The sequence below is a fragment of the Lates calcarifer genome, linkage group LG17, assembly GCF_001640805.2.
Source record: "Lates calcarifer isolate ASB-BC8 linkage group LG17, TLL_Latcal_v3, whole genome shotgun sequence".
In the NCBI taxonomy this organism is placed as follows: Eukaryota; Metazoa; Chordata; class Actinopteri; family Centropomidae; genus Lates; species Lates calcarifer.
This window is the reverse complement of record NC_066849.1, coordinates 25,268,471-25,294,673: the sequence shown is the minus strand read 5'-3', so window position 1 is coordinate 25,294,673 and position 26,203 is coordinate 25,268,471. Positions and strand designations below refer to the sequence as shown.

Here is a 26,203-nt window from a genome sequence, read left to right as displayed (position 1 = left end):
AACAGATTAAGAGTCACTGTGATGGTACGCTGACTTATAGCAGGGAGAACGGAGCCTCTGTGAACACCTGTACTTGCTCACTTTGAGCAGGTAAGTTCAAGACTAATGTTGAACTGTAGATCAGTTAAAAAGACTTAGAGGACATTAAAAATCAGCATTTATCTCTGATATCCAGCCAGGAAACTGAGGGAAATATCAAGAATTATAAACAGAGTTTGGTTTCTTTGTTACAGTGACAGCACTTCCTGCATAAGAAGCCGGGGATCATGGGTAATAATCACCTTTTGTGCTGGTCAGGTGCAGTAATCCTCTTATATTTCCATACTTTTCTATATGTGATTATTGATTGAAGTCTAGATTTAGCTCAAATAAAATATTTATCAGGTTAAACTTGTTTTAAAATAAAATTTAATGGCAAAATGATGAATATACAGTTCTATAAACAGCTCTACTTCCACTGCAGATAATCAGAAAATCTGATGCCCTAAATATTTCCCCAAACGTTTATTGATAACAAAACTAAAGTGATATCTATGATGGCGTTTTGCTGTGTGTTTGCAGACGGATCAGTTCGTTCTTTTAAAGGGCAGGTCTGTGTGTTTGTTGTAAACATGTTTGTCAGAACAGAGAGGCAGCAGGATGGAGATAGAGAGAGCTGATGAAAGAACGATCATTATTTGTGTACAGAAAAACACCTGATGCTTTCTTTCTTCTGGATGGACAGAAGAATTAACAAAGGACACAGAATATCTTTTGCTCGCTCCCATTTTTTAGGGAGGGGGGGCTAGACAAGAGTTTCCTGTTTCCCACGTTAAAAGGCAGACGATAGTCTGGGAAACAATCCTCAATGTCGGGACAGAACAGTCAGATTCCACATTTAAATTATTTTCTTTTTATGTTTACAGTCATTAATGTAATCACAGATTGACCTGAGGCTGGCAGAGTGTGGGGAGTGATTACTGCGGGCAGCAGCATGAAGCCTGCAGCGTGAGTTCCCACAGCGTTATCACCGGGCTGATCACACTGGGAATGCTGGGATTGTAGCCTGTGCTGGTGCTTTGCACAATTTTAGATGTAAGTGTTGTTTCCACAGTGTTTCAGTGACTGTGTTTCAACACAGAACAGGTCTTAACTGCATTTTTTCAACTAAATTGACCTAATCGAGATGTCGAGATTGGCTTTGATTGGTGTGTACAAACACAAATATGTCACATGCACAAAATATTTTGCAGCTGCTTCTGCTCTTCACTTGATGTCTTTGTTTTTTTAACTTGATTTATTCAGATTTAAAAAGATTTCACGAACCGAATAAAACAAAGAAACACTGTAGCCTTTGCAAATTCATCACCACATTTCTGCCTTCCACCCACCCAGAGATGAACCCTGCTGTTGTCTCTGAACTTTCATTTCCCTGCGACGAGCTCTCGAATGTTACGTAACAACATTTCTCCTGTGTACTTGTGGCTAAATCAAAATAAACAGAGATATATATACAGAAGCTCCCGGCCAAACCGGAAGCCGGTTTCAGTCAGAGGAATGTAGATGTTGTTATGAGCTGCCGAGGTTTTTAGCAAAGGCAGATGGTCCGCTCAGACAAACACTTGACTGTCTGAGGTTCAGGGCGGGTCAGAGGTCATGGGGAAAGTGCATGGGAGTGGTTCTCCTTTAGAAGATAACATTGGTCGTCTGTGACGAATGAGAGACAGATGATGGATCTCAAACGTTTCAAGTGCCATTGTTCATCTTGAAGAGGTTTTTCTGCAGAAATGTTTTATAGTTTAAATTCCAGTTAAGCTAATCGTGTGGGGAAACAAAAGGGATGAAAGCATAAAATACAAACTAGAAATCAATTTTATTACTGTTTCCTGATCCAGCTGCATCTGTAAAGCCAGGAAACTGGCCTGTATTTTTAAATTCTATCACAGAGAATGAATCAATTTGCACCAAATTCAGTTTTCACTTGTTTGGATTTACTGGTTTTATCAGTTCTGAGTTATTATCTTGGTTTTATTGATGCTTTTCTCTTTAATGTCTGAATCTGTTTTGCTGTGTGTTTCTGCAGCGTTGCGAGTCAGATTTCTCCACGTGCGACATTAAAAACATCTTTATTGTTAATAACTCAGTATTTCATTTATCATTTAGTGTTTGCAGGTTTGTTACTATTTGCCATTTAACATCCACATGCCAGCGTGGCAGTTGGCCACACTGATGACTCTGTCAACAAGTCCTCATGAGGACTTTCTGACCTGCCACCTCTTACGCAACTCAGGGTTCGGTTCCTTTGTGCTGAGCTGTGGGTACGGGTCTTTGTAGGTGGCGGTACGCACATAGTTTCTTTGCAAAAGAAGAAGAAGAGGAGGAGGAGTGCTCTACACTACACGTCCTAAACAGCAGTCTGCATTTGTTTTCACAACTGATGCAAAACCCTTACACGGTTCAATGATCCATGCCCAGTACACAGTGCTCAGGCCAATCAAACTGAACTGGACTGGACTGGACTTTGGGGTCAAGTGTACTCGGATCCAGACCCGGATCCCTGGTGCATAAGCCCCCTAACCCTTCACCGAGCCAGTGATGACTGCTGGTGGAAGACAGGACATCAGATGCACTTTACTGAGCTACAGCACCAAACTACTGTTACTGAGAGGCCAAGGACTAATGTGGTTTTCCTGGTCTTGCACAACCCCAGCAGTTATTTTCCTTCCGACCAAGGTAATTGCTCTCAACAACATTACAGCACAAATCCAGGTCGTCATCTGTGGCCTTTTGCTGAAGCGCAAAAAAAAGAGCGACCACCGGAAAATGTCAGCCACTGAGATCAGACATGAAACTCGACCGCTGAAAGACGCTCGTGTTTTTTGACACTACAGTAAATTCCTTCTGCAGCTGTGCGTCGCATATCTCCACAAAGCAGGATGTCCCAGCAACAAAAGACCCTCCCCTCTCCTCCCGTCCCCTCCCAGAACAGGACGTGAGTGGACATCCTGCCAGCAGAGGTCTCTTCCTCTGTTACCGTCGGCTATTATTAGCGGGCATCCAGCATCAGCTGTCCTGCATGGGCCTGATAGGAGCCTCTCTCTTTAGTTACTCCAAAAATAATGAAAACAAAAGTGCAGGAACGAGCCATTTGTCTGCCGCTGACCAACCATGACTTACCAAAAACAGAGCCGTGCCCACATATTCAGCCAGTAGCAACAAAGAACAGGTGTGTGTGTATATATGTGTGTGTTTTTGGTACATAATGCCAGGAGGACATTCCAGCCCGGCTCTTGAACATTGTCCAGCAGCAATCAGGAGCTCAAGTGTTTGGGTTTAAACTTTAGTGCACTCGCCAGTCACACACACACACACACACACACACACACACACACACACACACTCCTGGGAAAGTGTACCTTGTGTCCAGCTGTGTTGGTCCCACTGCCCGCCGGTCCGGAGCTGAGAAAACTCAGAGAAATGTTTCACTGGGAAGAAAAGGAAGACGCCGATAAGATTTCAAAACGCAGGCACGCCCATGAGCAGAAGTGTTCGTTCTGACATTATCTCTCACCGTAGGGCGTTGGAGGGGACACAGGGAAGGCTGGAGTTTGTGGGACGATGTCGGAGCTGTCCATTCGACCCCGATAGTCCAGGCTGTTTGCTTTGTGGAGATGCCCATGCTTTAAAATAAGACGAGAATAAAAGACGTAAGAGAAGAAAGTCTTTCTCAAAGTCTTACAAAGTGACAAGCCCACACACACACACACACACACACACCAGCAGACATCAGTCTTGTGATCTGTGTGTGGCTACAGCCTGTGTTTTGGTGTAAACAGTCGGGCCATTCATGCCACCCAGCCATAAGAATGAGTGCAAGAGCAGAGAGCAGAGGAAAAATAAAGATAGAGAGAGGGAGGGAGAGGTAGAAAAGAAAAGATGTAGATAGAGTTACACAGTCTGAACAGAGACTTGTCTCTTTAACAGACATTAAAGTGAAAAGTTTAAGGAGTTGGGTTCACAAAGCCCAAAATAATCTGCGACAGTCTGATCAGAGCTGGAGTCAGAGATTTAGAAGAGTGATAGCTCTTTCAGCATCTTCCTCTGTGTGAATCATGAGCTTCGGCCTCTCATCTGTACGTCTCACCTGTCTGATACTGCATTGCTGTTTGCATGTTTAGCGCTTGTCACAGTTCATACCTGGCGTGAGTTGTGTGTGAGTTATTTCTCATTATGTCACCGTCTGACTCCGGCGGATAGCTGGATCCTGCACGCTGATCTGAACTCTAGGTTTGTGTTTGTTGGCAAGAAGCGAAGCCATTTGGAGTCAACTGAACAGTGTGAGGATTTGACTTTGCTCAGTCCCTCCCTGCCCTCTGGGTAGCTAGCATTAGCTGACGTCCTAAAGCTTGAGCACATGAATTAGTTTGCAGACTTTTTCTGCTCTGTCTTTGTTGAAACTGATGATTAAAGTGGATATCTGTGCTCTGTTTAGATATCTGGCAGTGACAGTTCATAGCTGCACCAGGGTAACTGTTTTTGTTGCACAATATGATGTTTAAATCACTTTCTAGTCTTTATGAATTATCCTCAAGCTTGGAAAAAAAACAAGCTTTTATTTTGTGGCCTTTCTTGAACAATTGAACCCTTTCTAATGAATATTTTCCACAGACTGTGTTGTTCCTGGGAGCCAAGCTGCTGTGACGTCACAACTTCGGCTTCTCTAATAGTTAATCTTATCACTTTGTTCACAAATGTTATCTTTATATCCTACTAGATAAGGGCGGTTTGCTGATAGTTTGATGTACCTGGGCTGCAGGTGAACTGGTTTGGACTGGCCTGTTGTGTTTTTTCATGTGACCAGTATCTGCAAAAATGATAAAAACTTCAACAGGAAAATGTGTGTTACCCGCAAGGGCGAGAAAGGGGGACTGGGGACTGGGGAGCCCCTGAAGGTTTGAGGTCCACCCCCTCTCCATCCTGGGCTGGGTAGACCGGCGTAGTCCGTCACATCGCTGACCTGCTTCTGCTGCTTCCACCCTGATCAGGAGAAGAGAGATAAAGAGAGGGGTGAGGGTGGGGAGGAGGAGGAGGAGGAGGAGCGTGGGAGGCACAAAAAGGAGAGTCAGACCGATTATGATCAGAAATCTAATCAAAGAATCAGTCGTGTGTTCGTCCTCTATAAAGTTAAATATCCACAAAGAGTTATGTCTACGCTTGTAAAAACAAAACAATAACATTACAGAGTATTGACACTTTGTTATGACCAGATGCCAACTTGGCAATAAAAGGTGATGACAGTGATCAGTGCTCGGCGTGTTTGTGTCTGACAATAGCCTCCGTCGGTGTGTTTATCAGCAGAGCGGAGCAGCTATCATCAGGGCTGAGCCTCGTGTGACTAAGCAAGACTTCGCTGCGACCAGATGGTGGAACATCGTGGTGTTTTGTCGGAAAAACATCTGCTGGAACAATCAGCCGTTCTCCTTTCAGATGTGAGTAGATCATCGCCCCCTGGGCTGGAACTTATCCACCCTGAGAAATCTACACTCACGTTAGACGGACCAAGCTGTTGTCTACCACCAGCATGATGTATATAACACGTCAGTATAAAATAGATTGGTATGAAAGGCTTATTTTAGCTTAATGCATCAGTATTTGTCCATATGATGGTCAATAAATAACTAGAGAAAAATTAAAGAATTAATATTAGCTCTCAGATCGATATTCAGTCAGTCATCCTTCATTTTAAGTTTCAATATTTTAGTGTCACATTTGCCTTCATCTCATCATCATCTTTACTTCTTCCACAAGGATTAACTGCATATATTCATGACAATAAGCTTTTACCTTTTTTGCTGCATCCACACTAATATGTGTCATTTTAAAAACTCTTCACTGTTGCTGCTCCTGAATTTCGAGCCCTAGAAACGGAGACTTTTGGAAACGTTTCAGACCCTGTTTTAGTTTGAAAACTCTGCAATTCTGCATTTTATAAGCCTACAGGAGGGAAGTTATTATTCAAGCAAACTGCAACAGTTATCACATCCAGTTGCATAATCTTCATCATTTTCTGTTCTCAGCTATGTGGAGAATCTGGGGTTGTCATTTGCAAAAAGGTAGTACTTGAAGTGAAGTAGTAGTAGTGGTAGTATACGGCGTTTGATGAAAAGTTAGAAATGTATCTACAGTAAAGGAGAAAATGTGATAAAAGCTTGTTGTTCAGTCTTTATTTTCAGCAGAGCGATGAAAAACATCACCGGCTGAGAGCAGGCCTCAGGTTAGAAACTGTTCTCCAGCTGTAGCCACCCACATCAGTCAAGTGACCCTCACCTTGCAAATCATAATAGTCCCTTAAGAGTCTCTCATTGTTGAGTTGTTGTGTTTTTTTTTTGATGCAAACTTAATTCCATATATTTGGATTATTTTACTACACTGCTGCCTGGAAACAGCAAACACACAGAAACCAGCGGCTGACGTGTGTGTCATACTACAGATTAACCATATATGGGCTCATACTCCATTGTGCATATCAACTATAAACAGCAGCGAGGAACATTGTGAGCTCAGCTTTCGCTGTGAGCATCCATCATCTCAGAATCACATGAAAAGGCCGAAGCTAGTCCGACTGAAACTAATCCAGTTACTCTCCCACACCAGAGGGTGGGCTGCCTTTTACAGGGGGGGGCTTTTACAGGGTCGAGGATCACTTGATACCCACTGTACTTGGCTACTGCTCTCTTTTGAAGAGCGCAGCTCCGAGATGATGAGAGGGAGACGGGGAGGCGTGATGCAGACACACAGGAGAGCAAAGTGTTGTGTCAAACTTCAAAAGCATTCCTGATCGCTTACAAATTCCCGCTTGAAAACATCCCCCTTGGAAAAAACACATGTTGCAAACACAGTCGGCAGCAGAGACACTGCGCGGTGAAATATTAGAGTTACTGCTTCAAATATGCCCCTGGGAAATATCAGCCCCCGACCCACTCGCTGACCTACATACATACAAACACACATGCTCCATTTCCTGTACTCAAGTTCCACAATTTACGGAGAGCTCAGAGGACCCCCTCATTGACCTGACGGTGTACAAAAAACACAGGGTCAGAGGTTAAACGTCAGCAGTAAGGTAACCCTAGGTGGCACATGGCCGCGGGTCACGGATAACCTGCAGCAGAGACCCTGACAGACATGATTCAGGAGCTGTCACGGCCGTTCTCGTCCCCTGTTGTGGACCGTGAGCTTTGAAGGAACAGCTGCTCTGTTCGCGAAGAAGTGGGAAGCGATGACGACGCTCAAACACCTATGACCCGCGCTGCTCACGGACAGAAAATGAATCGGGGAAGGAGGTCGCAGCAAAAATGCGCCTCTTCCTCCAGGCTCCGTCCCAGTAGATGTGAGAGGGGATAAATCCATCGTGTGTGCCAGCGGGGTGAGAAGAAACAGTGAAGAAGAGGCAGCGCTGACACACATGGGTCACGAAAACAGGCGTCATCAAGATAGAAGACTGAGGGTTTGCAGGTCTGAAGTCACTGTGAACTTTTTCTGTGATAAACCAGACCAGGATCTTTCTCCAGCTTTAACAAAACCACAGAACCACTAAACCGTTTAATAACAAACAAGTGTAGACGGAACATCTAAAGACATTGTCCTGGTTTTCTGATGTTTTATAGACATAATTAATCCATTAATTGTGCTGAAGAGACAGCATCAGAGTCGTCAGAGCTCGTGCAGGTCCTTATGTAACTCTTTCACTCTGCTCTGTATATTTCCATTCAAAATAAAGACCGATTGGAGGGTAAACACAACATTGTGTAGAGAGCAGAGGTCCTGATTTTACACTGCTTACACAGCAGGAATATCCACTACCTGTTTAATTAAAACGCTTCCACCCTTTCAGCAAACACCACACACACTTACAAACACACCTCCTGTAACAAACACAGATGTATTCCTCTCTCTCTCTCAGGTGGAGATTTCCACAATCAGGCAGTGCTTCAGTCCTTTACAGTTATAAATGATTCTGTGTGTGTGTGTGTGTGGAGGCTGAGCTCAGCAACATGGCGACCTGCGAGCCGCCTTGTTGGCACAGGTGTATTTTTCTTAGCGTGGCATTTCAGCCGGTCGTAATGTGAGAGTGAGCTGTTGTTAAATAGTGTTTGATTGGTCTTACCTGACAGATGTGTGTTTCCCTTGTGGCTGAGGCCGTTGGTGTGGAGGGAGGCGGAGCGGGACAGGGGGGCGCAGCGGGTAGGAACAGGAACAAACGTTGGATCCAGATCCAGAATCAGCTGGTTCAGCTGCTCTATGGACTCATCTACATCTGTGGTTAACGACTCCAGATCATCTTCCTGGATAGATGAATTGTGTGTAGTATGAGCAGATTGTGCGTTTTGTGTGGCGTTGTGTGTCCCGTCCTCGTCCACCAGCCCTCTCTGCACGGCCTCCCTGCTGCTGATCCCTCTGGGTGGCGTGTCGGGAGCTACCAGAGGTGGCGGCCTCTCTTTTCTCGCTCTGCTCGACCTCTCCTTCCCGTCCACTTGAAGGTAATTATCGGTGACGACCTCCACCATCTGCTGCTGCTGCACCCAGGAACGTGTGCAGTACTCAGTTTGGGGTGATCTCTGAGTTTCGGGTAGATTCTCCGAAGGACAGGGAGCAGATGCTGCTTGAACTCAGCAAAGCAGAAGCTGCCACATTGTCCACTTCATCCTCATCATCCAGGATATCTGTCTCCCTCTCTCTGGATGAAGCCTCTCCATTGAGAGTGTGTCCCAGTCCGGACTTGTCTCCAACCATCCCCACCTCCCCTCCACCGCACGCTGCCAGCTCAGTCATGACCTCCAGGAGAGGCTGAGCGATCTCAAACTCCAACCCAGAGAGCAGCTTCCCCGCCTGGGTGCACTTGTCCTGCGTGGCCCCTCTCCCTGGTCTGGCTCCGGTCCTCCCCTGAGAAGCGACGGACAGGCCTGAGTCACTGCTGGCAGACGGAGCTCGGTCGCTGCAGCTGGGGCTGCTGGCGATCAGTGGCGGGAATGAAACTCCTTCCTCGCTGCTCCTTTTCCTCACTCTGGCGTACAAACTGCCATTTCCAGGGCCCAGGACATGAGGAGGAGCTGGGAAGACAAAATCACTGTGGTCAGCCTGAGGTTTAGATGTTGACAGAAGAGAGAAAATAGATGCAAACATGATCTGTTGATGAAACTTGTGGACAAGAAATCAGGGTTTCTTTAACCACAAATACACATATTTAATGACTGACTTTTATTGATATTCAATTCTGGCATCATTTTAGGAGAGCCTTATAATTTCACAGTCGCTGGTAAATCAGAAATCAGAGGATTATTTTCATTTACAGTTCAAAAAAATGTAAGAAAATAGTGAAAAATGTCCATTACACAGCACATGGTTACATATTCCAGTGCAACCAATGGTCCAAAACCCAAAGATGTTGAATTTAATTAAGCAAAAACAGCAAATATTCACATTTAAAGGGGAAATTTGTACATTTTCTCTGACGTTGAATGTGTTTTGCGGGGAACAGGTGATGGTTGCTTGCAATACAAGAGCTTAGAATACACTTTTCTTCTTCAGGGCAGTCTGGATGCTACAGTGAGTCGCTATCGGAAAGTGACGAGACTAGCCTGGGACATATATCTCCTTTTAATGCTCCTTAACTGAAATCAAAGAATGTTTTGGCATAAACAAAAACTTAAATGATGCTTAAGTTCTGTCAACTAATCGATTAATCAGTAATAATGATGTTTAGAGATATTTTAGTCAGTGAATTATCAAAGTGAAACTGTAAAAGTTTGACTAAAAGTGAAACTAATGCCCTCTTATTGAACTTATTCCTGGTACATATGACTGAATACCTGCACCACTACTGTATATGATTCATTATGACACGCACACACACGCAAACACACCACCTGTTGGATCCACAGCCATCGCTCCAGACACACACTATGTAGATAACACAGGGCCCCTTTGTGTGGGCTGGCGGATGCATATGTGTGTGTTTGTGCCTGTGTGTGTGTCACGCGAAGGACATGTCTTGTCATAGACGTCTACCTGAGGTCAGATACGAGCGAAGCGCACAAAAAAATACACATCTGAAACACTTCAATCAATTAGGTAATCAACAGAAAATTAATCAAATGATGAAAAAAGGAGTTGATTGATTATTTGTGGAGGTTATTTCTAGCAAAACGTCTCTTCTTCTGGCTTCACAATTGTGAGGATTTTTGTGATTCATGATCTAAACTGAGCATCTTTAGGTTTTGGACTTTTAGTTGGACAAAACACGTAAGTTAAAGATGTCACCTGACAGACATTTAGTCGACCAAACAATCAATAGAGATAGTAAATGTTAGTTGCACCTCTAAAACATACTACACAGTGACATATTATGACTAAAAGACCACTGTTCTTTTCTGATAAAGGTTGTTACACCTACATCAGATAAGGCTGCGGTGTACAGTAACTGCAACAATACATACAGTGCATACCAGAGCTGTATGAGCACAGCCTCTCAAGTCCGGAGAGGCAATAAAACTCAAATACCAGACAGGCATGGTAAAACCTCACAGCTGGTCTGATAGTTCTCACACAAACAGATGCACAGATTAAAAATACATTCGCAAACTGATAAACACACTTTTAAACTTTTACACTAACTTCAGTTAAAAGTCGCAAACACACCACCACCACCACCACGCCAAACTAGCATCAAAAAGCAGCGTACTTTACCGGCAGTCAGGAGCAAACTTTCACTGTTCCCCCGCGGAGGCTAGAAACAGGATGGAAATACTCGCTGAAGCCTCCCTCCGCAGTTAGAGAAAGAGGAAAAGAGAAACAGATGACGAGCAGAGAGGAAAAGAGGGGGCAAGGACGAGGACTGAATGAAAAAGGATGAGGACACAGAGAGAGAGAGGACTGAAAAGATTCAGACCAGCCTCTGTTGAAGTTGAAGTCTTTTTCCCCTCCCGTGCTGTCTGTCGTCCTCTCAGGCTGCCACAGGAAAACAAGCAAGGAACATTCTTTCTCTTAAGGTGCTAACAGTCTCCCCCCTCCTCCTCCCTTCTCCTGCCTGTGTCCCCCTCCCTCCCCACCTCCTCCTCCTACTCTCTTTCCCCTCTCTTATGTCACTCCTGCACTCCTTCCTCGCCTGCTGCGTCCCTGCACTATGAATCCCCGCCTTCACCGTCACCAAGAAATCAGCTTTTGCTTTGCCTCGTCGACCCCCCCCCCCCCCCTCTTCCTCTGCATCCTGTCCGGAGCTGACACAGGTAGGTAAAGAGTGTGCACTCATGCATTTCTATGTCAAAGGAGGGGGGAACAGTAGAAGGAAACCAAAGGGTGGATCATTCACTAGACTTGCAGCCACATCTACACACACAGGTGGAAGAGTTTGTGCAGCACACATAATACACTTTCAAGTAAAAAGAAAACACAAAGCACAAGGACCTTGAGCTGGCCAAATATGGAGAGGGGAATGTAAACATGGGGGCGGGCTCTGGAGAGACTTGTGCGCAGAAAGGTGGGGGATTGGGGGGGACTGGGGGAGGGTGACATTATATTGGACAAATTGCAAAACCTGCAACTTGAACCTGAAAGCAGCACGGCACAGATAGAAGGAGAGAGAGAGTAGAGCAGATAAAGGAGAGAAAAAGAAGATGGAGTGATACAGAGAAAGGAGGGGAGGGGTGAGAGCGGGCCGAGCGAGGGTAAAGTAGAACCACCTGTGGTTGAAAACAACATTCTTGCGAGCGGCTGCGTTGCTAACTGGCTGGCACCCTCATTATGCTCATGTGCATGCGTGTGTGCTGGTGGTTAAAATGTAATGGCCATGTGTGTGTTTTGCATGTGTGTGAGTGTGTATGTTTACATGTGTCCCCCCCAACGATCGGTCTATCTAAATTACATGGCTGGCCGGAGCAGATTTAGCAATGGCATAAAACAGCTGGAACTGAAACCTCAGCCACTGGTTAAAACTGATTGTTTGAGCTGTCTGGATGTGTGTTTTTGTGTTGGTGTTTTTCTCTGTGTGTGTGTGAATGGTTATTGTAACTAAATTAAAACTCCTTGAAAAACAGCCGCCTCCAAACACACGGGTCTGGTCTGGCTGCTGCCTAGATGATTGTCGTCACACCCATTCCCAGGAACGTCAAAGAGGCCTTTGTGACCGCAACAGTTGTAAGCTGTCACACTGATGACCAGACAATTACCCACAAGACTGACCACAGCGAAGGCCAGAGTCCAAACAGACAATCTCAGAGACTGGGTCTGCGCCCACACAGGAATACAACAATCTGAGCAGCAGCCAGAGATACAGTAATAGATCTTTTTTTTTGGCAGAAAAAGTCAACAACAAGCTAAAAAAACACACAACTTTTGACATATTATCACCTCGTAAAGTTGTTGTGGCTAACATGTTAGCAAGCAGCTGCCTGCTTCCACACACACAGACACAGAGCAACATTATCATTCCACTGGAGGGATGTTAGTGTGCACCTGAGAAATGCAAGTCCAGAATTTGTTTTCCTTTTAGCTCTGGTTTGGTCTCCACCAACCACTTTCTTTATGCCTAGACTCTGACTGTCTGTGCTCATTAACTAGTAAATCTTGAACGAGCTGAAGTGAATCACTTAAGTGATTAATTTAATGACACAGTGAATGTGAATCTAGAGTGATAATCAGCGCCCAGCAAGTTCAAGAGCAACTGTAGATCAGTTAAAAACCAGCCAGGAAACTTTGAAAATATCCAGATTTCTAAATGGAGTTTGGTGTGTTTGTTAAAGCGGCAGCACTTCCTGTTCCAGGAGCCGGGGATCATGGGTAATATACACTGTTTGAGCTCTGGTCAAGCAATGAACAAATCTTTTTATTGAGCTGATTGTAGTGATTCAGGACTGTGAAGATTTTTATTTATTTATTCAGGGATTTGTCATTTTTAGATTTCAGGATTACCTTGTTCACATTCACAGAAGCTGCTCGGTTCAACTGCAGCCTGAGCAGTTTGGGGTTAAAAACCTTCGCTCCTCAGTAGTCCTAATGAACGAAGGGCAAGTGCTGCTTTTTCATGCTACTAACCCAGATTTTCCCTGCAGGTCCAGGGTGACCTTAGAGTCACACGCCTGCTTCACTGACCTCTGAACGTCTGTTTCATCCATTATTAATGTAAAAGAAATAAGTGAATCTTTAAAGGACTAAACCCATGATGTAGCATGTTTTATTTGCTTTAAATGCTTTGCATTCAAACTAACCATTTTGAAGACAGTTCTGCTTGTCAGGTCAAATAACAATTAAATCAGAACCACTCAGGGTGGCAGTGTGTTTTTACTCACATTCAAATATTCAGTTTAATTTTGTTAGTTGTTGTCAATAACTCAGAGGAAGAACAGAAATAAAAATGACATGAGCAGCAGTTTAACGTTGTCCATATGTACTCAACTGTTCAAACAAAACAGTAAATCCTTCAGAGCTTCTCTCAGAAAAGAACATTTAAAATACGCAGCTTGTTTTTGTTCTGATCCTAATTTTGCTTCCTAACAGATCGATTATGTGTTTTCTCCTCTTGAAGCATCAGTTTGCTCAAGCTCCACCAGCCGCACCTCACGGCTGCACATGAGCAGTAAAGCAGACAAAATTACTGTAATTCTATCTTTAAGTTTTGAAATAATGTCTAAACAGAACCTGAGACAGGAGGTAAAAGCTGTATGGCCCTTTAAATGAGTGAACGGAGAAGGCCTGAATTCAACTGGCGTTTTTGTTTTCCCTCAGAATGTCATGGACACAGAAGTAAAGGTCACCATAATGTTAGACAAGCTTATTTATCTCCTATTATGTGACGCCCAGTTAAATCCTGTCTAATAATTAAGTCAAGGATGCCACAGGAATGCAAAACAACAGAAAAGAAAGTGAAAGACAAATGGAGAAAGTTTAAAGAAGGGTGAGGAACTCCTGATTTAAAAACACTAAAATGCACCTTACCTGTTTCTTGGTAGGAGTCTCGTCGGACTAAAGGGTCCAAGGTGTCGTAGTCCACGGTCACAGAGCCTCCGTTGTGCCACAGCTCTCTGCCTGCACATGGAAATGACAAACAGAGCAGCAGACACAGAGGCAGCGCTGGTCAGGAGTCAGTTAAACAACAACACACACACACACACATCCACGTAAGTGTGAACGCACAATAACAGCAGCTGATTTCCCAGGCGCCAGATTTTATTTAATATTTGTTTTAAGTCATACTTTTGATTTAGTTTCTACCCGTCTGTCTGAGTGTGTGTGTGTGTGCCCTGGTTTTCTCCTGCCTGTGTGTTTTCCCCTGTGTACTGTATCTGCAGTCTGAATTCTTGTCAGATGTGTGTGTGATAACCCCTCATATTGCTTCCTGTTGAGTGGCGGGGAGCGTGATTATACGTGCGGAGGGCCACTTTTCGTCCGCCCGTTCCCCTTTCTCCCGGTGTCCAACACTGCCCCCACCTGGGTGACTGTTTGTTGAACTTGAGGATTCATTCATGAGTTTTTCTCTGAGTCATTCCCGTCTCTTCTGCTTCAGTTGAGAGACACAATGACGCTCGGTGCAGCTTTTGTTCAACAGCAGCACTTGTAGCCCAAATAATGAATAATGTGTCTGACTGTGTTGAACATGAGTGAGTGTGTAAAGGCATCATTCAGAGAAGCAGGTCTTCACCTGACAGTCTGCACTCCCACAAGGTCAATTTCAGGTGTTGTGACATTACTAACACAACAAAAAATATTGGCTACAATACCCAGAGTTCACACTAATCAAAGGAACTTTGCTTTGGGGTCATGTATACTCAGATCCAGACCCCCAGGGTGCCAGTGTGGCATTAGACTCTTCCATCCATCCATTTTCTTCTTCTTCTTCTTTCACTTTCCAGCTCCTCCTGGGGAATCCCAAACCCAGATGAGATACATAATCCTTCCAGTAAGTTCTGGGTCTTCCCTGGGGTCTCCCTCCTGTTGGATGTGCTGCAGAGGAAGGTGCCCAGGAGGCCTGAACCACATCAACTGGCTCCTTTCTGCTCTGAGCTCCTCACCCTGTCTCACCCGTTTTTTCGGTCACTACCCACAGGTCATGACCACAGGTGAGGGTTCAAACGTAGATCTACTGGGAAATGGAGAACTTCTCCTTCTGGCTCAGCTTCATCTTCCACCAAGGAACAAGCTCTCAAATACTGTGAGAGCAGGAGCATCCCTCTCTATCTTCAAGAACCTGTTGAAGACTTCAGCGTCTCCTGCACTGAAGCTTTAGAGTTGTCCCTCACTCGTAAGTTGGTTTTCATATTAGAAAAAGCATGAAAACTTGAACCAGTATGCTGCAGATCCTGGATCATTTAACTACTGGAATGCATCTATAACACATTTTCACCTGCGTATTTTCTCTCTGTTGTGTTATGCAGCTCGCTGTAGCGACAAGCTTCATTTTTAAAAACAAAGAAAAAGGGGTACGCCTACCTGTAATCTTTTCAGGACTTTCAGAAAGCAGCAGCTCCACTTTTCCATCGTCTGGGAACCGAGGATCTGGAACGTTATGTAAGAAAAAAGATGAGACAGCCGGTAACTTTACTGGACCTGTACTCATGAGTACTTCACACCTGCACAGCTGACACGAGGTCCAAGGTCAGTTCAGGTGTTTACATTGGAGGACAGAGAGAGAGAGGGACAGAGCAGGGAGGCTGGAGGATTTATCGGTTACACATTAACTGATGTAGTTGGAGCAACAGTTGGCAGCGTGCAGTGAATGGCGGCAGCAGGTTATAAATACCTTCACTGGCACAGTCAAGGTCTGCCTTCGAGAAAGTGAGGGTGTGTCCGTGTACAAGGCCGGTATGAAACTGGAGACAGAAGACGACCTGACGGCTTCCTGACCGACTGTCTTTATCGTAACAGACCACCTAAAGTCAGAGACACAAACACACATGATGTAAATGTAAAGTCAGGCTTCTGTTGCATAGAAAGTGTCTCAAAGGTAAATGAGATATTTTGTGCATTATATCTTTTATCTTAGCTCTTTGCAACATATCAGACATTATAATGCAACAAAAAATGGTGTTGTTTTATTTGCACACAGGTGCAAAAATATGACATTTGTTTAGATACAAGCACACAATCTTACATACATGGATTTTTTAATAGTGAATTAGTATTTACTTGACTTTAATTGATATTTTCTTTTCTATTTTCCCTAAAGAATCAGCATCAAATAACATTTTTCCCAGAAATCTGTTGAAAAATATTAGGAAATTATGCATACATTACAGATCCATGAAATAAAGTGTTATTAAAAATGTAAAGTCACTGTATTTTAGAAAAATATATTCAGTTTCATTAATTAAAAAAATACTAAAATAATATTTTAATACAAAAAACAAAGAGTAAAATAGGGCTGCTGCAAGTTTAGCTCCTATTTGCCCAATAAAAATCATTTAGCATTTTTTGCAGTAATAGTATACACATGAACTCTAAATGTTTTTTAAAAAACTGTTGAAGTATTTCTAATAATAATAATATTCAGATATATTTCCACTGACCATGATGTCACCTTTGAGCAGCTGAGCCGGCTGGAGCACAAAGTAGAGCCGGTCCGTCTGTCCTGCAGTAACATGGCTGCCGTGGAGAGAAACACACATTACCTGCTGTATTCTGTAATACGTTTATTGATTATTATTATTATATTATAATGAAGTGTATTTCTTACTAAACTGCTGATGTGCAGACAGCCTGTAGACTCTGGTAGACTCTCAGGAAGAGACAACATCCTGGGAAGAATTCAGAAAGATAACATGATGGAGTTTGTGTGTCAGACACACGTACAAAGAGTTCAGGTAACAACATCTCCTTCTACCTCAGGTGTCCAACTTATAACCAGTCAGCTCCCTCTAATTCAGATCAGACGTCTGCTGCTCACCTCCATCTGCTCTTATTTTGGGAAGACCATGAAGAACAACGCAGAGGAGGAAAGACGGAGAGGGACACATCCTCAGTCCTCCCTTTAACATGCTGCCCAGCATCCAAACGTACCTGGAGAGCAGAGGGAGATGTGTTCATTTTCAGTGAGTCACCCTCCTTGTTTCGCAACCTCATAGTAGCTTTATTCAAGTGACTATTTCACAAGAGGATAAATCAGGTGATTGGTGACCCTGCAGACTCGGGTCAACCGTCACAGCAGATCCCTCGGTCTACATCGTAGATCAGAGGCTGAGAGTTAAACTGGTGTTGACCTTTGACCTGCAGAGACCCTGCTCAGTCCACCCAGTTCCTACCGTTTCTGTGAGGGGGTCATCAGAGCAGACAGCTTGTCGTTGTAGAACCTCCTCATGGCAAAGTGGTCGAGAGAAAGGTCTGCACTGAGGGAGAGGCAGACATTCAGGTGACGATGCACGTGACACTACTCATGTTTACTCATTTACCTGCAGTGGCACCTGATCGTGCAGGTTTTATGCAGTGACATTTCAAATTATCCGTGATTTTGCGTCCACACCCCAGTACCATGGAAGTAAATGCAATATATTGTTTGTGACACTCACACCACACCTTGTCACAGGACTTTGATTTGCTGATGAAGATGATGTGACAGATGGAAAAAAAATAGAAAATTTAAAATCTACAGTTCCACGTCAACTCCATCTGCTGATGAAGATGCAAAGAGATATGACTGAAAGCTCTAGAAGAGCTACTAAATGGAACTTTATTTTAAATTTTGGGAAAATGTGTCTATGTTGTCTAAAGTGTAGTGTCTTGGGTTTGATATTTTACTCACTCACTCACTGTGTCTGTGGAAAAAGATGATTTTAAATTTTTGATCCCCTAACGTTTCATCTAGCACCATCATCAGATCCAAAGTTTACTTTATGTCTGAATATCTTCAAAACTAATGACGTATCATCTGTAGCTGGACTTTAGGTTTAGTGCTGATTAGCAAATGTTAACATGCTAACGTGACTAATAAATGGACTTTAAAATCTGTGGAGTTCCCCTTTAAAAGGGGTTAAAAATAGTCAATGGTAACGTGCCTTCCCAGAATTTAGGGAAGCCAATTTCCATTAATATGATTAAAAAAGATCCTGTAAGTAATTTTAATGAGAAAATAAAGTTTCTTGTTTCTTCTGAGTGATTATTTTGAGATGGTTTCTTATTATAAAACCTTACAGGATCTTTTTTTGCCATTACATTAGCAGAAATGAGCTTCTACATATCAAACTACTTTCCACTGGATAAATAGTCCCTATTAAAACTGTTGACAGTGTATTCTGTGGTTTATCCAGAGTAATGGGAGCATTTCTGCCTTATTTTAAGGGTCATTTTTCAGTGCACCGCTAACAGAACACATTAATCTCCACTGTATTGGGGGTGGCAGCAGAAATCTCAGAGACACAATATGTCAAAACAAAAATTACTGGACAAATAAAACCAAAACTTTTTGCGAGACCTAACACCACACAGTCAGATCAGATTTGCAATCATTCACAAACCTTTGCATACCTGCACTCACTCACACAGGCTCATACAGTGTTATTATCAGAGGGACAATGAATGGCCATAATCAGATATTTCTCAACAGTGAGTCAGCTCGGCCATGAACAGTGAGCACACACACACGTGCACACAAACAGCACAGAATCAACCTGATCTTCCTCTTTTCTACATTTTTTTTTTTGACTCTAACTGGCCTTTCACCTCACCCCATTATTAGACACAACTAAATGAGGATGTGCTTTTTATAGCTCACACAGAGGCCATAAAACCGATGTTATGTAACAACATAAACCGCAGAGACTGTAATATTTTCTTTAAAAATGCCTTTGATTGAAATGAACTGTGGTTTCTCTTCTACAGAGTCTGACACGCAGGTGAATAAAGAGTAAATAAATTCACTGGTGTCCCAACAGCGGCAGTAGGATCCCTGCCCGAAAATCAAATAACAGTCTGGTTCAAAGTCTCTTCATTCAGACGTGCTGCTCTTTGCCTGGTGGAGGCGTAGAGTGGATGAGCCTCTGTTCACTCTGTCTATTGTTCTGCCGCTGCTCTTTGACCTGCAAACAGGCTCAACACTAAATGTCAATGCTGTGTCATTAATTTACAGCTTTAGTTTAATGAAATACTGATTTTGAACGATGAATCTGAACATGAAAAGGTTTGTTTTGCACCGATTTGGCCCGAATTCCTTAGGGATTCATCATCTGGGGACCATGCTATCCATGCTAAATTTAATGGCAGTTTGACTAGCAGCTTTTGAGATATCATGGACGTTTCTGTTATTTCTGTTGCTATGGCATCATCTCCTTTTTTGGCTGTTTTCTTCTTCTTTTAAGCGTTGCTAGGTTATAAAAACTTCTAGTCCTCTGCAATTTTTTTTGTTATGAACATCAAGTTTCTGTTTCTCAGTGTTTCTATATATTTAGCCACTCCGGAGACATGACTCTAGAGATGCTCAGTTGGTTGAACACTTTGGTGGTTGCCATTACATTTTTTTAGACATTTTTTTAGTCCCCAGAGGATTAATTGTAATAACTTGGATTGTCAGATTTGTAATCTAAATCCAACTTTTCCTTTCCCTCTGGCTTCTCTCCTATCAGTAAAATATCTCAATAACAATTGAATGGATTGCCACACACATTCATAGTCCCCGGAGGATGAGCTGTAATAACTTTTATCTCTTCCTATCATCTAACACCATCATCAGATCAAATGTTTACTTTAGTTTGTCCAGATCTTCAAAACATTCTTATCAGCCTCAGCTGGACTTTGTATTTACTGCTGATTAGTAAATGTTAACATGTAAAAATGAAAAACATTGTGCCAGACACATCAGCAAGTTAGCATGTTAGCATTTAGCTGAAAGCACCACTGTTTTCTAAGTGCAGCCTCAGAACTGCTAGCATAGCTGTAGACCCTTAGTCTTTTTGCTCAGTGTCATTGTTGCCATGAGAATAAAGCTAGAAATGTTTCTTTCCTCTACAGTAGTCACCTGACATCAGTGTTACCTGGCTGACATGTTGTTGAAGTGGATGTAAGAAGCAACCAGGACTCCGAGCCGCCCTTTACCTCCCTGTGTGGACGACAGACACAGAATCAGGGTAAATAAACTTTACATACTCACCTACAGCACACAGATCAATTTAATCTAAAGAACATGTCAGTGTGTGTGTGTGTGTGTGTGTGTGTCAGTTTACCCTGCAGTGTAACACCAGGACATGCTTCAGGTTCGTTTGCAGCCAGTTCTCCATCGTCGTGCACACGCTCAAGATCTGATCCAAGCAGGGAGCCAGGCGATCCACCCAACCTGTGTCCAGAACCTGACAGACAAACCACACACATCCAGGTAATTTACTACAAACTACAATATTTAATCCTGTAAATAAGCCATGTGAAGTGTTACCATTACCTTGTGGTTCATTTGTGTGAGGGTGCCATTCTTCTGTGAGAGGTTGATGAGCTGAAGAACAAAACAAAAGCAGCATGAGGAAAGCATTCATGGCATGGCTTAAAGAATAATGTAAAATGCCTCAACAGTCTATGAGTTAATATTTAATTTAATCAATGTTCAACCTCATCGTTACCTAAATGTCTAAAATGCAAACAGAACAGAAAAGATAGCAAGTATAGAACTAGTACTTACTTATACTCATTTAAATTTAAAGAAGTTGTGATGTTATGTACTGATTTTCAAATTGAGAGTACAGGAAATTAGATTTTTGGTATCAATAATACATAATACACCGAGGTAGAAAATGTCTAAACATGTCTACTTTTCAAAATAAATGTCTCTTGGAGAGGAGATTTCTGTTCAGTTCTTCCTAATCCAAACTGAGGATGTAATGACAGAGTGTCATGTGCTGCTCAGACTGTACAACGACACAAATATGTGATTTGGGCGAATGTAATTAAAAATGACTTGACATCAAAGTAACCAGAGAGATGTTAGAAATGTGAGAAAGCCAACATGATCTAAGAGGAATGTGCATTTGTAAGAAACAGAGGGTGAAGATGAATGTGAAAAACAAAAAAGCTTAGCATTTTAGTTTGCTTTTAAAGTTTGTTTTAACTGAGGGATGACTGTTCTTCATTATGAGGGGCCGATCTGGGACTTATATAAATAAAAGTTAATATAGATTATGGAAAAGTTGTAGTGAGGAACTGAAACAATGACACAGTCTTTGCAAGTGTAAAAAGTGTGTTTTAAAATGACTTAGTTACCCAATTTATGGATGTATCATCAAAACTAAAAGTAGTAAAAGTATTTGAATTATTTTGTATCATATTGGTTTCTGTTATTTGTTGATGTTAATTGGCTCCAGGTTGTTTTAGCTTATTATTTATGGACTGAGATTAATTTAATTAAAATCTCTTGCACAGTTTTTTTCCTAGTGGTGGAAAGTAACTAAGTACATTTACTCAAATATTGTACTTAAGTACAATTTTAATTCATTTTTTTCTACTTAAAGCTTCAACTCCTCTCCACATATTTCCCCTTTTACTCCACTACATTTACTTTTAAAGTATTTTAAATTTTAGTAACTAGTTACTTTGCAATATTACTTTGCAATATGACAAATAAAAGTACCAAGTTGTATATAAAGCAGCTGAAATTACTCCCACCTACACAAGCTACATTAATGCTTCAGTTCAATAATAGAGTATTATAATAATACAAAATGAGTACTTTTACTCTTGGTATATTTTGATGCTAATACTTCTGTACTTTTATTCGTGGCTGGATTAACCTCCTAGGTTGTTGGTGAACGCTCCTAAATCTCTCTGTACACTCGAGTACTTTAGAGCCTGCATGATTAGTTAATTGATTGATTAGTCAGCTGTCAGAAAATCAATCAGAAACAATTTAATAGCTGTTTAAATCATTTTTTTAACAAAACATTTACTGCTACCAGCTTCTTAAATATGAATATTTGTCATTTTTTCTTTGATGGGAAAAATCTATATTTTTGTTTTTTTGTCTGTTGATCCGACAAAATAGAAGTTGAATATTTTGAAAGAGGAGGAGGATGGAGGACAAATCACAGCTGTGCACATTCAAAACAAATTTGTGATTAATCGGATTATGTGGATCCAGATGATACGCAGTAAACCTGGGGAGTTTGGAGCCCCGGTTACCCTGTCGGTAATCCAGCCTTGCTTTTACTTGAGTATTACTACTTTAACTCCTCCACCACTGCCTCACCATGTAGTTGTGTCCGTGCTTCGACTGCAGCATGGGAATAATCTCCTGCAGGTTTTGCAGGTAGGTCTCCTCTGGACACTCAGGAGGGCAGAATATGGTGATGATTCGCTCAGTGATGTAGGTCAGATCGATTCGACGCAGTTCCTCCATGACTGACTTCAGTCACATGGACACCTATAAAACACCAAGGAAGCGAAAGCTGTGACAATGAAAGTCATGGAAAATTTTAGGGAAGTGATAATTTTCACCTCAGGTCAGCAGATGTTTGCAGAGCATTTTATCTGAGCTTGTGCCGTATCAGCTGGAAACCGCGAGCAAAGCAGAGCGTTTTTTAGCCCAGACAGTGAAATATTTGGGTTCAAATGCGGTCAGCCCTTATTAATCCCCCAAAATCCTTTTACTGGATGTGATGCTAAAACAAAGTGGCGTCCAAGGCCAGAAAAATAAGGAACTGCTCGCAAATGCTTAGTCACTGGAGCCCCTCGCTAAGCTCGTGACTGGAGGAGAGATGGTGATGAGTCAGAGAGGAGCAATGGTGCCTAAACAGCAGATCATAACCTCATTACTCATCAGGACAAAACCACTAAACTTAGACTCTGATGAGGACTGAAATCCATGGCCTTAGATTTATCAGGTTCTACCCGACTTTGTCCACATGAGTCTGCAACATTTTGTGCAGGTCTGTTTTTATTGTCAAGCATTAAAGGCCTTATATTCTGAAAAAAGAAATGTGTTATTAGTGCTACTTTCTGATGAGGCCCCATTTCTGAAAGATTTATAAGCTGATCTGTTATAAGCCATTCATAAGAACAACTTTTAGGATGCCAGTCCTGTCCTTTTAGCTCTTTAATTCATCAAAAAGACCTCTCCTGTGAACTGTTGGACCACTTATCAGGAGGATTTTCCACAACCTGGCATCCCAAAAGATGTTCATATCACTTGTGCTAGTAAAGTAGGTTGCCTGTTTTTTTGACCTTACAATCCCAAGGCCGTGAAATGTGTGTGTGCCTCTTTTTTTTTCTGAATATGTTTGTTTTTTTGAATCTAATCTGAGATGCTAAAGAATGTGATTTCCTCCCACATTCCTCTGTAAACCCTGGAGTGGATGATTCTGTGGTGCCTGGGCTCTAACGTTAACATATGGATTCAGGGGGCAATTACATGCGTGTTGGTTCATGTCTATGGGAGTGAGAGTGGCAGACATTGGAGCAGGGGAAGGAGCGGTGGCTAGCTTTGCCTTCACCCTGACCGTGTGACCACAGCAGAGTAAACAGTGATACAACCATTCTCACCAGAGTAACACACAGGAATAACCCACTGGAACCACAGCAGCATGAATGAAAACACGCTGCAGGATCAGGTTCAACTGATTAGAATCACACTGTTATTGTTTAACATGAGCAGATTGTGCCCATTGATAAGGATGTCAAATTGATCAAACATCCAAAACTCAACATGGCATTACAACAGGATAACGGGATCATAAAGGCTCAGCCGAGTTATTCATCCCAATTCCAAAGAAGAGACAATGAACTGGTGTCATAAATGAGATTAAATCCTCAAAGCTTCATTCAAACCGAACACAATGATGCGAAGTCATCTCTTTGTTACTTGCCTTTCTTACTTTTAATTAGATAACTAATAAAGTGTATATAACACTAGATATTTTAGATAATTGTGGATGTGTTTTAAACTTGTATTTAATGTGTTCCTAATGGAAACTGTAAGACAGCTGAATCAAAATTTAACTGATTTATTTTTCTTTTATTTATCTGATCAAAGAAACAAAGGCTTGTTGTTATTATTACATGGTTATTCATCACTAATTTGTACCTTTAAACTTATAAATACAGTGTGTCCTGTGCCCTTAGTCACCAAAATATACCTGTAAACAACGGTGTAATCATCAGGTGATACTAAAACTTCTTAATTTTCACCTTTTTCTTTCATTTTTGGGTGAAAAAGAAAGAGAAGAAGACAGATCAGTGGGAGTCGCTGGTGCTGCATGTCAAAGATCTGATCCCTCACCAGCTTCCCACCAGAGGTCAGCAGGGTCAAGCAGCCAGGAGGACTGAACCCAGGAGTCTGCAGGTCCTCTATGCCACCCAGGCACCTCAGGCAACATGGTACTGACTTAAAAATGTAAAGCACATGATTCCTACACGGTGGGTCACATGGTCCACATCTGGGGCTCGGGCTTGTTTTGGGACACGTGTGAAAAATGTCTATACAAACATGTGGCTCTGTTTTTTCAGTGTATATGATGTGTCCTTGCTGAAACACTTGACAGGGTCGGGCAAACAATCTTAATGAGTGACTACTCTCCAATGATGTATTTCTGGTCTGTGTTTCTTTTTTTTCAGCGTTTTTCGGTGCTGCAATCTAAATTTGTCAGCGCTCTGCCTGAGGAACCAAAACAAACGGAAGTGTGTAACTTAACCACACACATACGTACACACACACACATGCGTTGCTATAGGGAGAGCTGCTTAGCAAAGCCCTTGAGCTTTAAACTGGCCACATCTAATTATAGTCTCTATTTCCCATTTTAAAAGGAGGCATTCCAAAATGGATTAGCAATCTTTGTTTCTTTCCCTTTTCTCTCCTCCAGGCACAAGCTGGCAGTGGAAAAAACATCCTCTGGCATCTTTAAAAAGCTGCCGGAATAGAGCCGTCGTACGGTGGTTGATTCAGCTGACAGGTCGTTTTGAAATTGAAAAAACACCAGAACCGAAACACTCGCTCACTGTGTCCAGCTTTCGTTTTTAGCTTAGCGCGCCCCATCCTGTCATCTCCATTCAGACCTCCCACCCCCCTTTTCTGTTATTTTTCCTCCTCTTTTCCCTGAGTGCTTTTTATTAGAGCAGGACACTAATCCCCCTTTAGCCCATCTGATCCTCACTGAGACTCCTTATTGAGTTACACAATCTTATTTCATCATAAAGACATTGAATTAAATTCTCCAGCAGCGTGACGTAACTTCATTTTATTCCTCTTTTACTTCCCAAAGATGTCTCAGTCACTTCGTCCTCTACCTTTAAGTATCAAAATCATGTCACTTAATTCAGGGGAATCTTTGCAGGAAGTTCATTTGCATTTGTAACAAGTGGAATTATCACACCCCCACTGGAGGGGGTTTTCACTTGTCCCAAGAAAAGTAGGTTTTTAAGGATTAAATGGCCTCTTAAAATGGACTGAATCCCAGTGGAAACACGTCTCCTGGGGTTCACTGTCTTAATGTGTCAGGAGGCTAATCCCCCACAGCCACCCCCTTCCTCTCAGTGCATCTGTAGGGAGAAATTTTTCACTCATAATTCCCCTCCCCTTCCCTCTCCCTTCCCCTGAGATTTATCATCCATCACATGTTCCTTAATTTACTGAAAGTGGTTGTAAAATCCAAACCAGCAGCAGGAGAAATACACCTCATGTTCAATCAGTGCAGTTTTGGTTTAGAGAATTGAAATGAATTTAACATACGATAGAAAAAGTTCTTACCTTAGCTGTTGCTGCAATAAAGCAGAAGTCAAAATCAGAGCAACTATGAAGCCAGATGAGTGAAAGTCTGTGTGTGTGGCTGGTATAGAAAACGAGGTGGAGACTTGACAAAGGCGGGGAGGGAGGAAGAGAAAGCCAGAGAGAGAGAGAAAGAGAGTGAGTGAGAGCATGATAAACCATACAGTTACAGCTTGCACTTTGCCCTCTGTTGGACTGCAGTGTGACAGCAGTCCACCCTATTTGTGCGCATGTGAAAGTGATAAAGACAGATACAGACACCTCTCTCAAAAAAACACTCATTAGCACACACAGAGGCTGATTAAGTTGTTTGAGCACTGCTTTTTCTGCTCACAGAAACATAAAACACAAAGATTTTACCAGGTTTTTATTGTGGAGGACACGCAAATTCATGATTTATATATCACAGACCTTCATCTGATGAGGGAGAGTAAATAAATCATATCCTGTGCCTGATTTATTACATTATTGTGCTACTTTTAGCAGTGATGCAGTGTAACTAAGCAT

At 42.4% G+C, this 26,203-nt stretch overlaps 1 protein-coding gene and 2 long non-coding RNA genes across 3 annotated transcripts in view; 2 read left to right on the top strand and 1 right to left on the bottom strand.

Moving 5' to 3' along the window:
• Window positions 1-25,862, bottom strand: part of si:ch211-191a24.3 (tensin-3) — a 43,720-nt gene extending 17,858 nt beyond the window's left edge. The window contains 17 exon segments of the mRNA XM_018670832.2: window positions 3,396-3,464; window positions 3,551-3,659; window positions 4,886-5,016; window positions 8,147-8,624; window positions 8,626-9,089; window positions 13,969-14,058; window positions 15,460-15,525; window positions 15,770-15,899; window positions 16,536-16,611; window positions 16,703-16,763; window positions 16,913-17,025; window positions 17,268-17,351; window positions 19,989-20,053; window positions 20,178-20,300; window positions 20,390-20,440; window positions 22,184-22,357; window positions 25,679-25,862. Of these exon segments, the coding sequence (XP_018526348.2) occupies window positions 3,396-3,464; window positions 3,551-3,659; window positions 4,886-5,016; window positions 8,147-8,624; window positions 8,626-9,089; window positions 13,969-14,058; window positions 15,460-15,525; window positions 15,770-15,899; window positions 16,536-16,611; window positions 16,703-16,763; window positions 16,913-17,025; window positions 17,268-17,351; window positions 19,989-20,053; window positions 20,178-20,300; window positions 20,390-20,440; window positions 22,184-22,333 (2,260 nt within the window). The 5' untranslated portion in view covers window positions 22,334-22,357; window positions 25,679-25,862.
• On the top strand, window positions 14,066-15,534 carry LOC127143446 (uncharacterized). The gene is made up of 3 exons (XR_007814858.1): window positions 14,066-14,150; window positions 15,077-15,271; window positions 15,405-15,534. It is a non-coding gene; the product is annotated as an uncharacterized LOC127143446 (long non-coding RNA).
• LOC108879548 (uncharacterized) lies at window positions 16,936-20,079 on the top strand. The gene is made up of 3 exons (XR_001960359.2): window positions 16,936-17,057; window positions 17,239-17,374; window positions 19,966-20,079. It is a non-coding gene; the product is annotated as an uncharacterized LOC108879548 (long non-coding RNA).
• Window positions 25,863-26,203: the final 341 nt, after the last annotated feature.